The sequence below is a fragment of the Macrotis lagotis genome, chromosome 2 (genome assembly GCF_037893015.1).
Source record: "Macrotis lagotis isolate mMagLag1 chromosome 2, bilby.v1.9.chrom.fasta, whole genome shotgun sequence".
NCBI lineage: Eukaryota > Metazoa > Chordata > Mammalia > Peramelemorphia > Peramelidae > Macrotis > Macrotis lagotis.
In genome coordinates, this window is record NC_133659.1 from 151,067,002 (window position 1) to 151,084,468 (window position 17,467).

The 17,467-nt window shown below is 36.0% G+C and overlaps 1 protein-coding gene across 1 annotated transcript in view; it reads left to right on the top strand.

The window, feature by feature from the left end:
* PCNX2 (pecanex 2) overlaps positions 1 to 17,467 on the top strand; it is a 413,266-nt gene that overhangs the window by 343,118 nt on the left and 52,681 nt on the right. Inside the window, exon 26 of the mRNA XM_074222998.1 lies at positions 14,599 to 14,852. Coding sequence (XP_074079099.1) covers positions 14,599 to 14,852 — 254 coding nt within the window. The remainder of the gene's footprint in view (positions 1 to 14,598; positions 14,853 to 17,467) is intronic.

Genomic DNA, 17,467 nt, shown 5'->3' on the forward strand with positions numbered 1-17,467 from the left:
TGGAGAAAATCATGAAACTTTACTAACTATATCCACTTTAAATTTATATTATGTAATCTCATCTGGGCTCTCACCACAGCAAAGCAATCCTTTCACACCTTCCCAAGTGACTATCCTCATTACAGCAGCTTTTTGTAACCTTTTTATCCTTCCTCTCAGTTTCCCTAGCTCTCTCCCCCTCATCTCTCAGCTGAGAACCTTGCCTTATGTTTCCACTGAAAAAATTCCAGGTCATTTGCCAAAAGCTTTCTTTTCATCATTAGCATCATCATCATCTTCATCATTATTTCTACACAGAATCAGTTTTCAGAAGTCAATTTAAGCAGACTGGAGCAAGAAGAAGCAAGAAGTAGCTGAATCTAGGGGTCATTGTTTTAATCTGGGGAAGCACACAAAGAATAGATAGGCAGTGGCTCAGGTTTAGAAACTGTTAGGTGCAATTGTAGTATAGCTAGAAAAACAGGAAGAAAAGAATTTGCTCTCTGCTCTGGTTTTTTAGCAGTTATTTTAACTTAAGGGTCTGTAAAGAGTAGTATGTACATTCTGCCAGGCTAGGCAAGGTTCTATGTAAGTAAGTAATAATAGCAGAAGACAAGATCCTCTGGCCAGCCCTCAGTCCTTACAATCCAGATTTTCTATTCTACATAGGATTACCCTGAAGCCCGAAGAGGTTCACTGATTTTTCCAAAGTCAAATAGGAAACAAGAGACAGTCTTCTCACTCCTTGAGTGGTATTCTGAAGCATTGTTAATAAGGAGGAATGGTGTAGTATGTGTCTTTTGCCAGCAATATGAAACTAATTGATTGTCTTCACCAGACACTAGAAAATTTCTATCTCCCCGTCTTTTCCCTATTTCTTTTTTTTCTCATCCTTAAAGTGATCCATCCCTTTTCCCTCTTACCTAGAATTTCCTTAAAATGATCATGTAGTGATAAGTGGATTCACTAAACTTTTATAGCCTGGCTTCTTTTAAATGAAACTCTATCCTTTTTCCAAGAACAAATCCAGGCTACATCACAAGACTGAAAATCGTTATAGCAGGAGAAAATTTTGAAAACACATGGAAACAGTTAAACAAGGTTGTGAAATAAATCTATAAAGTGGTTTCCCTACATCAGGTCTCTAGTCAAAGTTTCCATAGATGCAAGTCCATGACAGCTCCTTCTGCTCCTTAAGAATTCATGTCAAGGGGCGACTGGGTGGTGCAATAGATAGAATAACAGCCCTGGAGTCAGGAGGGCTTGAGTTCAAATCCGGCCTTAGACACTCAATAATTACATAGCTCTGTGACCTTGGGCAAGCCCCATTAACCCCACTGCTTTGAAAAAACCAAAAAGGAAAAAAAAAGAATACATGTCAAGTCCCAGAGGCCACCAGACAAGTTACTGGCTAATTATGAGTAGTCTAGACATGGATATAGGTTTGTTAATGATCTCTAACAATTAGATATCAGTTTAAAAGTTTCCTAACCAAATATTTAGGTTGACAATTTGGGTTAATTGATCAAAGTCAGCCATAACAGATTGTAAACAGTTAGTAAAGAGTATTTTGGGGTTAAGGGTAGGGAGGAAGAGAAAATCTGCGATGGTGTCATCATGGGGAACTACCAATATAGAAATTACCTCACTAATGCAGATCAACAACTATACAATTTACAATCTTAGAGACTTGTCTGGGGACTAAGATGTCAAGTAATTCACTCATGGTCAAGTAACCAGTATCAGAAGTAAAACTCGAACCTAGAGTTTCCTGACTCCAAGGATAGCCATTGGTCCCCTACACTATGTGGCTTTTCAACCAAAAACAAATGATAAATTTCTCTCACTATACTAATCTTCAACCTTGTAGCATGAAGACCAGGTTCCAGAAATCATAACCTGGCTTCCATGATACTTCCCAACCATCTCCACACCAAGCCACCAACACTCCAGTGCTCATCCTCAAACCTTTTGGGCTGTATAGTCCAAGTCTTCATAGATAAACTTTTGACATCCTTTGCAGAACCAGGCCTACATTTCACTTTTCTACCATATGTACTCCATATTTTCCCCCTTTCTACTTCCTTTTATGTGTTGTTTTTCTCTATTAGAATATAACTTCCTTTCCCCACCTCTCCCTTTCTTCCTCTATCTCTCTCCCCACTCTATCCCTCCCTCCCTCTTTTCCCCTTCCCTCTCTCTGTCTCTCTCATCTATATCCACTTCTCTATTATTTACCTACTCATCTATCCAACATATATATAAAGTCATCTGTTTCTATATCCATCTATGATTTGTATCTCATATATATGTAGAAAGAGATAAATTTATATTTGATAAAAATTTGTAAAGTATCATGAAGATGTAATGAATGAAGTATGGCTACTGTAAGATAGATAGTATGGATTAGGCTAACAAAGAATCTTATTGATCTGTGAATGTATCACTTATTTATTTGGTACCTGCATAATTTTCTGTGTAATTAAATCTTTGTGTTGTTGGTTTTTAGATTGTAAAACCTCATCCCAGTTTAAATAATATATAAGGTATCATAACATAGATTACTTTGAGAAAAGAAATTAATAAAAATTATGGTCATAACTTACTATGTACACTCCAATCACCCCTTGATTCCTCTAGTGAGGCATACAGAGGAAATGCTTTGTAATTGTAATCAGAGGACCTGAATTCAAATCCCAGACCAGCCACATGCTATCACTTTAATCTCTCTGAGCCTCAATTATTTTCTCTAAGATGAGGGGGTTGTCACAGATGGTCTGTAAAATTCCCTCTAAATCTATAATCTCATGATAGTCTAAAGTATTATAGACTGGAACTGAAAATATCCCATCAAAGAACAAAATGACTAGTAAATGAATGCTAGGTTGGAGGAGAAGCAAGGTTTAGAATATCCATTAAAAACATAATGAGTGATGGGGCAGCTAGGTGGCATAGTGTATAAAGCACCAGCCCTGGAGTCAGGAGTACCTGGGTTCAAATCCGGTCTCAGACACTTAATAATTACCTAGCTCTGTGGCCTTGGGCAAGCCATTTAACTCCGTTTGCCTTGCAAAAACCTAAAAAAAAAAACCATCATGAGTGTCTAGATGATAGAGATACTTTCTGGTCCTACAAGTAGTTCCTTTTTCAGCAAAATTTCTAGTTTTTTGAACCTACTAAAGGAATAGGACCCCTAGATGAGGACAATTCGGTGGCAGTAAGTTGAAAAAAGAAGCATTCTTCAACATCCTGCTTGATATATGAATGCAAAATGATTTTGTTATTCTAGCACCCTCTATTAAACAGAGAATCTGATTTATTACTAACAGAAATGTTAAGGCATTTCAGAGTTGGGGTTTGTAATTTTGTTTCTTTTCTAAGACATCTTTCCTTCCTTAAAATGGAAGGAGGACTTTCCCAGTCTTTTCTCCTTAGTCTCCCTCTTCCCCTAAAAGAGAGATATAGATATGCTCAGCAAATTATTAAATCTAGGAATAGAATCTTCTAGTCAAACTATCCTCTTAATGCCAGTTGTCTCATTGTTGGGTAACTCTAATTGTTAGAGTCTTCAAAGATTTAAGCTTTGAAACATAATGACCTTAGGAAGAAAGAAGTTTCCTTTTTTCTTCCATCCTAGACCAAAATTAAAGATTCAAAATGACAAATTTAATGAGTCTGGTGGGAATTTACATTATCATTTAACCTTTAAGAACTGGAATTCATCATTAGTAGACCTCTGGGGAGAATTAAAAAAATGATCATTTATTTGCTCATCAATGAAGCACCATTTCCCAATAAAACTATTCTGATTCTGAATAAGCAAGCTTTTCTGCTTATAGAAATTTAGGGTTGACTGAAATCATTGGCAGGGTGGAGTATCAGAACAATAGGCCCTGTGCTTTAGGTTGGATTCAGGAGGACAGGAGTTCAAATACAACCTCAGACAACTTGCCACTTACTAGCTGTGTGACTTTGGGCAAGTCACTTAACCCTGAATGCCCCACATCCAGGTCCATCTCCAGTTGTACTGTCATATCTGACCACTGGATCCAAATGGCTCTGGAGGAGAAAGTGAGGCTGGAGACTTAGCACAGCATCCCCCTCACTCAACTCCAATGCATGTACTTGTCATGGCATCACCTCCCTGTTGTCATGGTCTTCTTTGAAAATGAAGGACAAGCATTATTCTTAATAATATTGACTATTATTTTAATAATTCAAGATTTTCTGGTTTTATCATTAAATGTAGAGAATACTTTCAGAGATTATTGTCCTTCAATGTCATGGTAAAATAATTTTCATGAAATGTGGTGATTAAAAAATCAGCATTGGTGGACATCCTTCTGAAGAAGCTTCTCTCCCAACTTAGATAGTCAGATCATTAGACTGACAGGTTTATATTTGAAGTCTTATGAGTGTTTTAGAACTTTACAAAGCTTAATTCTATTGCCATAGACTTTAAGAAAAGTTTGGATCAGGTAGTCTGAGTTTCCTTATAACCACAGGTCTGAAAAGTCTTTAAGGCTATATAATGCAATACTTTTAAGTTCATAAAAAATTTTTGTACAATAAATCTATGAGTTAGTAAGCATGTGAATAATATGACACGTGTTTTACAAATGAAGAAACTGAAGCTTAGGAAGTTCAATTCACTCTAGAGTCATAAACTCATTAAAATCAAAACCAAGGATCAAAACTAGGTCTTTTGACCTCCCAAACCAATGAACTTTTCATTGCCTCAGAAATCTCTTAAACACTATGATTCCCTGGTCTCTATATTTCTCTATGTATGTATGTATATGTATATATATATTATATTTTTATATTTATACTTATATATGCATGCATGTATGTAAATATATTAAATAAATGTGTGAGAGTAAGACAAATGTTTATGCCAAGTGTGCCAGATATGACTTAGTCTGCACTTGAGAAAGGGAACAGAGTCAAGTTAACATAATTTATGTTGTTAATTTAGTAGACATAGTAGTGGTCTTTTTTTTTTAATAGTCTTCAATTCCTGGGAGCTTTCCTTTTCCCCTAGGGACTATACCAGGGGGATTAAAATTGTTCTGAAGCTGGTTTTTTTGGCAGACAAGATTAAAAATGAATAATCATGTCTTTGAGTTATCTGCCATTTTCTCCAAGAAGCATCAATAACTCATGAAGCCAAGTAGGCCAAAGTTTAACAGCCCCATTTTTTTCCTACCAGTCCTCTGTGGTCTATGGAATGTAATAAAACCCTGCCTGAATTTGGAGACAGAGATAATGCATACTGAAGCATCTCCAGAAGACAGACACTGGTTCTCTTTTTTTTTTAATTTTTTTTTTTTGCAAGGCAATGGGGTTAAGTGGCTTGCCCAAGGCCACAGAGCTAGGTAATTATTAAGTGCCTGAGGCTGGATTTGAACTCAAGTACTCCTGACTTCAGGGCCAGTGCTCTATCCACTGCACCACCTAGCCACCCTGGGTTCCCTTTTCCCAATTTTCAAGTTGGGAAACTAACTTTACACAGAATAAATCAGATGCACTTTTCTTCTGGTTCATTAGCCTTTCTTCAGAAGCACCATTAACTCCCATTTTAACACTGATAAATATATGTAGAAATTTGTGAAATTTTCAATACAAAAAAAATTTCCTTTCCTCTCTAAAACTATTTTTATTGATATTTTATTTTATTTTTTCAATTACATGTTACAAAAGTTTTTCAATTCATCAACTTGCATATTTATAAAGATACACATTTTTCTTCCTTTCCCAACCACCTTCTCTCAGCCACAAACAAGTTGTATAAGTTCATTTGTGCTTAACATGTTTACATATTAGTCATTTTGTGTATGGGAAATTAGAACGGAGGGAAAAGAAAACCATAGGATAGATAGAAAGGAAAAACATAAGAGAAGATTTTAAAAAGTGAATATGGTATCTGTTCAGTTTCTGTGGAGTTGGGGTTTTTTTTTCTCTGAATGTGGATGGCATTGTCCATAACAGGTCTCCCAGGGTTTTTCTAGCTCTCTGAATTGCTAAGAGCTACATCCATCAAAGCTGATCAACTCACAATGTTGTTGTTAATGTGTACAATGTTCTCTTGGTTCTGCTCCCTTTGCTCAGCATCAGTTTGTGTAAGTCAATGCATCTCTAAAGGTTCATTTCTTATAGAACAACAGCACTCTATAATATTTATATACCATAACTTGTTCATGCATTCCCCAATTGATTGGCATTCCCTCAATTTCCAATTATTTACAAAAACAGCTGCTATAAATATTTTTGAACCTGTGGGACTTTTCCCATTTTTATGATTTCTTTTGGATATAAGTTTAATATTGGAATTGCTAGGTCAAAGTGTATGATCAGTTTTATTGCCCTTTGAGCATAGTTCCATATTGCTCTCCAGAATGGTTGTATTAGTTCACAGCTAACTCTACCAACAGTGCATTAATGTTCATTCAATCTTCCCACAATCTCTCCAGAACGGATCATTTTCACCATTCTGATAGGTATGAAGTGGTATCTCATAGTTGTTTTAATTTGTATTTCTCTAATCAATAATGATTTGGAACAAGTTTTTATATGATTAAATATAGCTTTAATCTCTTCACTAAACTATCTATGGTAAAAATTGACTTTCTCGTTTTACTATTATTTTGCACTTTCTAGAAAATAAGAAAAAATACATGTTTAGAACTTCTGAAAGTCCTTTGATAACCTGGAGAATGCCAATGAACAAGCATTTATTAAGCACATACTATATGTCAAAGGACTGAATTAAGCACTGAGGAGTTAAAGAAAGGCATAAACAAAAATAAATCAAAAACCGAAATATCCCTGCTCTCGTGGAGCTCATAGTCTAATAAGGAAGACAATCTGCAAGCAGTTATGCATAAATGAGATATAATCAGGATAAACTGGAGGTAATCAGTATGGGGAAGGCAATAGAATTCAGGAGAACAGAAAGAATAATATTAGAATTTGCAGACAGGCAGTTAGGTGGCACCATAATGAACAGAATACTAGGTCCAGAGTCAGGAAGATCTGAGTCTGAATATGTTCTCAAACACTTAATGGCTGTATGACCCTGAGCAAGTCATTTAATCCTGTTTGACTCAGTTTCCTCAGATGTAAAAGGAGCTGGCCAATTCAAGAAAACTTCAAATGGGGTCACAAAAAGTGAGTCACAACTGAAAAACAGTGGAACAATAAGGTTAACAGATTGCTCAACCAATGTAGATGGTTTTAAACTAATGCTTAAGATAAGTTCCCAAATGTTGGCAGAAGATATCACTAAGATTAGCAGAGGGCTTTGACTCATCTTAAATGAACCAATGAGAATAAAAGTGAGGGTCTGGATTTGGATTAGATTCTGATAACAATTGGTTTAACTAATGGTCTTCAAAAATACTTGCATACCACAGTAACCACTGAAGACATTTCTTATGAGGTGTTAGCTCAGTTATGAGATAACTAGTTATACTTCAAACAAGAGGAAATATAAAACCTATTTATGGGGATGTTTTCTAGATATGATGGGAATGTCTGGATAGCATCCTGATAATTCTGACTTTGGAGGATTTACCAGGAACACATGTTCTATAAAGGATGTACTATGAATAATAGATCACTGCCTTTAGACTGTCCAAGAAATCTAAATACCTGGGAATATGGTAGAAAATATGGCACCAGATGGACTATTAACAGATAATTAAGTTTAATTATCATTTTTTTAGGTAAGCAATTTCTCCAATCTAGTTAATATCTCTCAGCAACAAGTTGAGAGGCCATATGAGATAGTCTGTAGGGGTCTGAGTCTTGGAGCCAGACAGAAATGTATTCAAATTCTATCTTTGTGAGTGTAGGAAATTCATTTAGCCTCCTGTTGCCCTTGGAAACTCTCCAAGCTTATAAATTATATGTAGATTGGCATCAGTGGAGGAAGTTTCTATACTGGGAGTTCCTTATCTCATTAAATCATTTTTATGATTAAGGACATGTATACCAATGGGAATACAAAGAAGAAAAATGACATAGACTCTGTCTCACATAGATCTTAAAATTTAATAATGGGGAAAGACCTAATTCAATATTTCATTCTAGAATTGTATAATTTCATCAATTTGGGTATTGCCCCCACTTCCACTCCCTCAAGGATTTGGTGGCAATCTTTGATAATGTGTAAGACTTAAAAACTCATCTGTAGCCAAATTGCTGATGAGTGTGCATGAATTTAGCTATGTTGGCCTCCAGAAGACTTGTCATACAAGCTAGTGATGGAGTAATACATCATGTAAACAACAATAACAAACTAGAATGTGAATGAAAAGTCAAATAGAGAGGAATGAGGTGTTGGGCAGAGAGGTCTCACTTCTAATTGGGAGCACTAGGGAAAACTTCAAGGGCTTCTTGGCATGAGAAGTGTTTATGGAAGAGAGCACTTGAGCTAGATCTTGAAGATAGGAAAGGATATCAATGACTAGAAATATATGTATGTTGGTTTGTATGTTGGTATGTATGATGGTTTATATGTGTTTGTATAAACTTACAGAAGTAGAAGATATGAGATAAATGGGAGGAAAAATAAGCAGTACAATTTGACTGAAGACAGAATTCATAAAAGAAACTGATGGAGAATTAGCATGGAGCCAGATTATAAAAAGTCTTGAATGCCTAGAAAAGGAAATTGTTGTTGATTTTTTTTTCATTTTATATATGATAGGAAGTCACCTAAGTTTTTGAGAATGTTTGTGATCACTAATGTGATTTCTAATGAAAGATTACTTGGGAAGAGGTTGAAATTAGGAACACCACTATCCTAACTATTCAGTTAAAAGGTAATTAGTATTCATTTATTTTTTTACTTTTTTATAAAGAAAGTAATTGAGGCAACCAGGTGACCCAGTGGACAGATCCCTGGCCCTGGGAGTCAGGATGTTGTGAGTTCAAATTTAACCTCAGACACTTACCAGTTATATGACCCTGTGCAAGTCATTTAACCCTGTTTGCCTCAGTTTCCACACCTGTAAAATGAGCTGAGCTGGATAAGGACATGGCAAACTATTCCAGCATCTTTGCCAAGAAAATCCCAAACTGGGTCATTAAGAGACTGACAGTACTAATCAACCAAACAAATATAGTGAAGGCATACTCAGTGATCCAGTAACATTGATTTTTTTGCTACTCCTTGTACAAGACATTCCTTCTTTCAAATGAGTTCATTTTCATTGGAGGTTCCCCCATACCTGTAATTTTCTACCTCTTCATCTTCAACTCCTGGCTTCTTTGGCTTCTTCAAGTAGCAATTAAAAGCATAACTTTACAAGAAGTCTTTTCCCAATTCTTATTGCCAGTGCTTTTCTTTTTTGATTATCACCCATTCATTCTATAGATTCTTGTTTGAAGGATGTCTCCCTGTTACACTGTGAGCTCCCTGAGAACCAGAATTATTTTTTATTATTTTTTTCCATAGATATATTGTAGTACCTGCCATTTGTTAGACACTTAACATATGCTTGTGGATTTGACTTGGCCTGAGAGTCTGCCTTAGAGGAATGACAAAGAGATTAGAAAGGGCAGGTGAGGGCCATGAGTTGTTGTGGAAGGAGGATCAATGGGATTTAGCAATGTACAGGGTAAGAATAGGACAGAGTCAAAAATGATTCCAAGTTTTCAATTATGGATTAAATAGAGATATGGGGTGCCATCAATGACAAATAGGACATTTTGGAGGAACGGCAGGTTAAGGGTGAGATTTGATGAGTTTGTGTGGCGTATTTTGAGTTTGGATGTACCAAAAGAATATCTGGCCTCAGTCTTTGTCAATAATATACCCTGGAAACTGTCAGAAAGAAGAATGATGAAAACAGTTAATTTTTCAATCCATTAAATATAACTACAGTACTTGTTTTCACCAATAAAGAACAGATCAAAGCTTTAAAAAGCATAAAATAGGAATAGTTAGGTAGCACAGTAGAGAGAACTCTGGCCCTGGAGTCAGGAGGACCTAAACAAAAACAAAAAGGCATGAAAGAGGCAGCATTTAGAACAAGGAGGTAAGCAAGACTGCAAAAAGTGAAAGAAGTCTGTATAGCCATCCATCACCCTATTAGTATCGTGGACATTTTGCAGAATGCAATACCGATAAGATTATGTAGCTTCTCCTTGAGACCAATTAGAAAGGACAGTATCTCATGTTTGTATGATGTTGTAAGATTTTAAAAAAGGTTATTTCCTTTGCAAACTTCAAGTTAGGTAGCATAGGTAATTCTTATTTCCATTATATAAAAGAGAAAAAATAATAGAACTGGGATTCAAACTCAACTTTCTCAGCTAGTATGTCTCTCACTGGTCAATCTTCTCTGTAACAAAGTGGCATTAATGTCTTCTCGCAATGAATTCTACTTCATTGCCCCTCAAATTTATTGACTTTTTGATCCTGGGGCTTGGCTGTAACTGAAGGACTGTTTTGTTGTTGCTGTTTTGATTTTTTTTTCATTTTGTCCTCCGAGGAAAGTAGCTTGAATCCTGAGGTTGGGCTACTTTCACCAGTGGCGGCTGCCTGTCTATTGAGTAAGCGGCTGCCCCCTTCATGGCAAAATTTGTTATTTCTGTTGCCATTTAATTAATGCAAAAATGTCTGTTTGTTCTCTTCACAGTCTGTTGTGTTAAATGTGCATTTTATTCAGTCACTTTGGAACTGTGCCCCTCCTCCCACCTCTCCCACAACCCCCACCCAATGGGAGACAATGAATGTTTATTTGATGTGAAGAAAAAAACAATTTTCAGCAGTGTTATATAACAGCTGCTGCAGTTTGGATGGAGGAGGTGGAGAGAACGGTAGGAAATAAATTAGGATTTTGAATTGTGTTATATAAACAAGTGAGTTAATCCCTATAATGCTAAAATCCTCCTCCACACTTCTACATAGCACATTTCTGAGAACTCTATTGACCATCTTCTTGGTAAAGATTGTTTCTCCTTAATGCGTCTCAGTGAAATCATCTGCAAACCAGGGCTATTAATTGGTTGTTCTTGGGATTTTTCCTATCCAACAAAATGATGATGATGATGATGATGATGATGATGATGATAAATGACATTAATGTAGTGCTTAGTATCTTACAGACACTGTTATGCTCTCTTCTATCTTTTATTTTACTTTTCAATGATCAATTTTGGAAGGTTTTGAGTTTTATTTTTTTTATCCTCCCTCCCTTCCCTCCCCCCTGACAGAAAGCAATCAAATATAGTCTACATGTATATCCTTGCTAAACATAGATCCATATTAATCATGTTGTGAAAGAAGAATAAAATCAAAACAGGAAAATATTACAGAGAAAACACACAATACCCAAGACAACTTTTAAAAATTGAAGATAGTAAGCTTGGCTCTGCATTTAAACTCTACAGTTCCTTCTCTGAATATGGATGGTATTTTCCTTCACAAGTCTTTTAGAATTGTTTTTGCTTTATTAGTACTTTGATATTTTTATCTCATTTAATCCTCACAACAATCCTGGTGTTATTAGCAGCCCAGCTGAGAGAATTGAGGCAAACATAGGTTAAGTAACATGTCCAGGGTCTATCATATGAGAATGGGGGACCAGATTTGAATTCAAGTCTTTAGGCCTCCAGACCCAGCCCTCTATCCACTGCATCACCTGGCTGTCTAGAAAACTTATGTCTGACTGTACTGAAGGCTCACTTGTAGGAAATTTAGCTATTCAATATTTCCATACTATTAGAAACTTCGATTATTTCTGAATGACTAAATCCTAGAATTTCAAGAGATTTGAAATATAGGATCTTAGAAGGAAGTTTAGAAATTATTTAGTCCAGGAATTTTTAGTCTTCATTAATGTCCTAGACTCGTTCAGTAGTCTGATAAGACCAATAGACCTGTTCCCGGAATTATATTTTTAAATAGTTGAAAGAAATGTTAAATTTTAGTTTAAGATTCGTTATAATAAATATGTATTTTCCCCCATTTAAATTCACAGACCACCTGAGATTTATCCATTGACCTCTTGGGGAGTCTATGTATCCCATTTTATGTATTCCAATCTATACTATATATTTATATTTTATCAAAGGAGAAAAATGAGTGTCTGGAAAGTTTAGTGATTTAACCAAGGGCATACAGGTAATAAACAGCAAAATTGGATTGAAATGAAGCTCCTTTGAAGTTAGAATGACTAGATTCAAATCCTGGCTTGGTGACCTTGGACAAGTCATATACAACTCCCATGGGTAACATTGTCTTTACCTGAAACATGAGACCATTGCGATAGATGGATTGATAAGTATATAGACAGCTAGATATGATAGATGATAAATATAAATACATTCATATATATACATATATATATATACATATGTAAATGTCTTGGCGTTCCTACTAGCTCTAGATCCTATGATTTATTATTAGTGATTTTCCTTCATTTATTTCCTAGGTTTTATATCTTGTCAGCATTATAACCTTGAAGGTTGTGGTCTTCCTTTGCCCTGGTGTCTGAATATCTTTTATGTATGTATGTATGTATGTTATGGGAATTCAACTCATATAGTACCTTCCCCAATTGCCTTCATATATAGGATACCTCAATTATGCTGCATGTTTCCTAGCAAGGTTTGTTGATGATCCATATCACTATTAGTTAAAGGAGCCTCTTTGCTCTATTCTTTAGAAGAATTTCATCTCCTTTTCAAACCACTTATTCTTTTTAAAAGTTTCAGGGAAAAATATAATAGGTCATTTTCTATTCTATATAGCATGTAAAAGAAATGAGTAGTGGCCTATCCATATAATTTATTTTAAACATAAAATCATGTTTTAAACTTCTTAAGAGCCTTTGCGTGAATGCATACTCCACACAACTTCATTCTTTCAAGTGTTTTCTCATATGCTCCCAAGCTTTTCTCATGTCAACCCCCCCCACTTTCTCAATTAAAATTTTCCCACCTCAAATGTCATTGCCAAATTTTCCCTTCTATTATATAGAAAAGTCATTACCAGCATTGAGCCCATGTGGTGAGATTTGGGATCAAAAAGAATCAGGTTCTAGACCCACCACAGACAATGGCAATTTAACCCCGGGAAAGTCTCTTCTCTCCTCTGTTTCTTTATCTGTAAAATGAGACAGTTGAAATCAATGTACTGTAGGGTTGATTCTAGCTTTTAATCTACAATCTTGTACTCTATGTATCTATTCTTTTTTCATATTCTTCCTCTTTTACTGCAACTGCACCCTGGATACCATCTCCTCTAACAATTTTAGAGACTTTGCTCAAGCTATTGTTTGTAAAGCATTTTAAGGATTGCAAAGTGCTTTTCATATTATATCATTTTATCCTCACAACAGCCCTGTGAGGTATATGACTTGGTGAGGAAATGGAAGAAGACAAATTAAATGAGTTCCCTAGGTTAAGTACCCAAGGGAGGTTTTGAACTCATGTTTTTCTTGCTCAAAGACCAGCACTTTAAGTACTGTACCCCATAGCTGCCTCAAACATACATAGACCTACTCTATCTTTTTTTTTGGGGGGGTTTTTGCAACACAATGGGTTAAGTGACTTGCTCAAGTCCACATAGCTAGGTAATTATTAAATATCTGAGGTCAGATTTGAACTCAGGTCCTTCTGATTCTAGGGCTGGTGCTCTATGCACTGCACTATCTAGCTGCGTCAGTCTACTCTATCTTAAAAGAAAAACCTTCACTTGATTTTGCTATCCCTTCTCCTACTCTAATTCTCTGCTTCCTTTCATCATAAAATCTCTCAACATGGTCTACATCTCTTGCCTTCATTTCCTTACTAATCATTCACTCCTTAACCTCTTGTATTCTGACTACTTTTTTGCTCTTTTGACAGCTGGCATTGAATTCTTCAAGGTCTCTCTTGTTTAGACACTCATCACCTCCATCACTTTGCTTCAACACTCTTATTTAGACACTCATCACCTCTATCACTTTGCTTTCTCTTGACAGAGTATGAGGTTAAATTCTGGACCACCCAAAGCCAGCCACTCTGTATATTAGACATCTCCCTCCATCACTTTCTCATGGGATTTCTTACATTTCCCTATATGCCACTGTGCCCCTCCAAGACCTTTCTTAAATTTCTGGAAAATTCCTCAGCTTGCTTATTTTCTTTCCCTGACAGACTGAACACACCTTGGTTTTAAAATACTAATTCCCCACAATATCCCTGTGAACTAGTAATATCTTTCCACTTTAACAGAGAAAAGTGATTTATTCAGTTTTGACAAAAGAGTTATTTGAAAAGTCAACAAAAGAACCTATGTCTCCTCTCTGTTTATCCAATTTTCTCTATTCTTAATAATAACTATTTACATAGTATATTCAGGCTTACAAAACATTCTTCCCCATATCAACCTAGTGAAATAAGCAGTACAAATATTATCTCCATTTTACTAAGTGACCTGCCATAGTCAAAGCTATTAATTGTCAGAGATGGATTTCAAAGTCAGATATCACTATACCAGACCCAACAGGTTTTCACTATACCATATTGCTTATCAAATTTTTATGCATAAAAACTTGCAGTCAGTCCTATAGAAATTGCTTTGGTAACCTTCATCTTAATTTACTTTTGCAAATCTCTCAGGGACATACTGCCAGCAGAGAGAGGTGGAAGCAATCATGGAAGGTGATGAGTATGACCGGAGCTGCTGCTGCTGTAAGCCAGGTCACTTGCCCCACCTGTTGTCCTGCAATGCAGCTTTCAATCTACGCTGGCTGACTTGGGAGATCACTCGAACTCAGTACATCCTGGAAGGATACAACATCATTGACAATAATGCAGCCACCATGCTACAGGTCTTTGATCTCCGAAGGATCCTTGTTAGATATTATATCAAGGTATTGATTCTTTTCATAAGAAGACAGTTGAGGAGGGTTTTATGATTGAGATTAGAGCTTAGGCTCTGAACTACAAATCCAGAGAGCTGTATTCTACTCCCAGTTCTGCTGTGGATCAGCCATTTCCCATCTGAACTTTTCCTTTGGTTTTCAAAAAATATCATCAGTAGTAGCCAATGAGAATAATGATTAAAGAAGGTAGACAAGACATTGAAATGTTAAACATATCTCAACATCTATGCTATTATATGCAACATGATCGTTTATGTAATATGTTCCCCCCATACACACACACACACACAGATTGAAAATATATTTGCAAAGATGTTAGAGGAACTAAATACATTAAATTCATAAATAGATTTCACCAGGGAAACTCCTCATTTTTAAATGCTATTCATTAAACTAACAAAAATAATAGCCAACTTGTGTTGCCCTCATTCTTGTCCCATAATTAGGGCATTTCTCAGTTTCCTTTTAAATATGTCTGTCTAAAGCAGCGGTTAATCTGATGTAAGTAAATTCATCCTCACTTTTTTATCTTCTGAATCAGGTAAGAATCCCCTAAACAGGGTGTGAAACAAGCTTTTTTCCCTCGATTCTCCTTGCTACACTGATGAGGATATTGTTCTACCTTGATTCAAATTCACAGCTCAATACACACACACACACACACACACACACACACACACACACACACACACACACGGACACAAATCTGGAAGGAGTTCTAGTAATGCAGACTCAGAAAGAGGACCAGAGCACCAATAGTATGGTAATGAAAGTAGTACATAGATGAAACAATGACCAGGGAAGGTTTCTACCAAGAGGCAGCAAGATACAGAGCCTGGCCTTAGGCTTAGGGGGGGCAAACCTGGAATGTATCCCTTTTTGGAGACTCATCTGGGACAATTTTATAAGTTACATGGACTGTGCAGATCTTTGGGGAAAGGCTGGCACACTGAAATTGGGGACACTTAACTCCCTAGTAGCCCCAAAGTTCTTTTACCTTGTGGGGGTTCTCACTCAGGATAGTTCTGCCCTATATAGTAAAGGTAGAATGTGACCCATGAGGAAATAGAAATCTACCCTGATAACCTCTAGTAATGTTCTCTTGTTCACTACAGGAGCCAAGGTATTACTTTAAAAATAAAAAATTTATATAGCTTATTGTAGAAAAGTGGATGTCCAAAGTAAAGAGAGAGTTTTAGTGACCATTTATAAGCATAAGATAAATTCTGGTGTTCCTAAAGTCAACCTCAAGTGGGGACAAAAACCATTATTGAGAAACCTACAGGATTGAACCAGTTCCTGTAAATCCCAGGCTGATATTTTGAGCCTTGGGATTTATTGTTTTTGTTGTCATCTAAAACTATGAGTCTGGCAGTTTAGGGAATTCCTAGTGCAAAGAAATCCCAACTCCTGCCTTCATACACTTCAGCAACTCATCTATAAATTATAGTCTTAGAAAGATGCCTGGGGCACTAAGAGTCATAAGTTACAACTTTTAGAAAGGTATAGAAAATATATACTGGTTTGGAATCTTTCCCTTGGAGGAAAAATGTCAAAATGTATGAAAGTAGAATGGGGAAGAAAGGACATATGATGATTAGCTTGGAAAAAATGTTTTCTGAAGAAGAAGAAGTTAAGGGCATAGAAGGTGATTATGAGTCTAGGTATGGGTATCAAACATGTCTGGCAGGTCACATATGAGTCCACAATACTTCTAAGGATAAAATGTAGTTGGAAAATATTTACCTAAATGGATAATTTAATAAAATTTTATATAAATGTGTGTGTGTGAAGTCAATATGTAGCCAATGAGAATCCTTAAATACAATTTAGTGATCCCTGCTTCCATTTGAGTTTGACATCACTGTTCCCAGGGTTAAAGTTTGGGATGTCTTAATAAAGTCCCTGCCCATTGAGATAATAAAAATAAAAATATCTAACATATATATGAAGTATTTAAGTTTTGCAAAGTGCTTTACAAATATTTGGAAGGAAGGAAGGAAGGAAAAGAAAGAGAAATAAAAAAGTAAGGAAGATGGAAGGAAAGAAGGAAGAAAAAAGAGAAAGGAAGGAAGAAAAGAAAGAATGTAGAGAAGGAAGGAAAAGAGAGAGGTAAAGAGGGAGAGAAGGAAGGAGGGAGAGAAAGAAATAAAGATAAAATGAGGTGTGTGTGTGGTGGGGGTGGATACTGACTTGGCTTCTGCAAACTCCTCATTTGGAATTGGCTAGGGATCCTTCTAGAAAATCATGACTTTGTTGTTAAATACATACACATATATATGTATATATATTCATATATACATGTATATAGTTGTAGTTATGTCATTCAACCATTCAGTTGTGTCTGACTTCATAATTCTATTTGGAGTTTTCTTGGAGTGGTTTGCCATTTCTTTCTCAAGCTAATTTTACTGATGAGGAAACTGAGTCAAGCATTATTAAACGATTTGCCCAGGGTCACACAGTTACTAAAACAGGATTTGAATCATGTCTTCCTGATTCCAGATCCAGTGTTCTATATACTGTGTCATCTAGCTGCTGGGTGTGATGTATATATATGTATGTATATGAGTTTATATGTGTATATATATATATATATATGA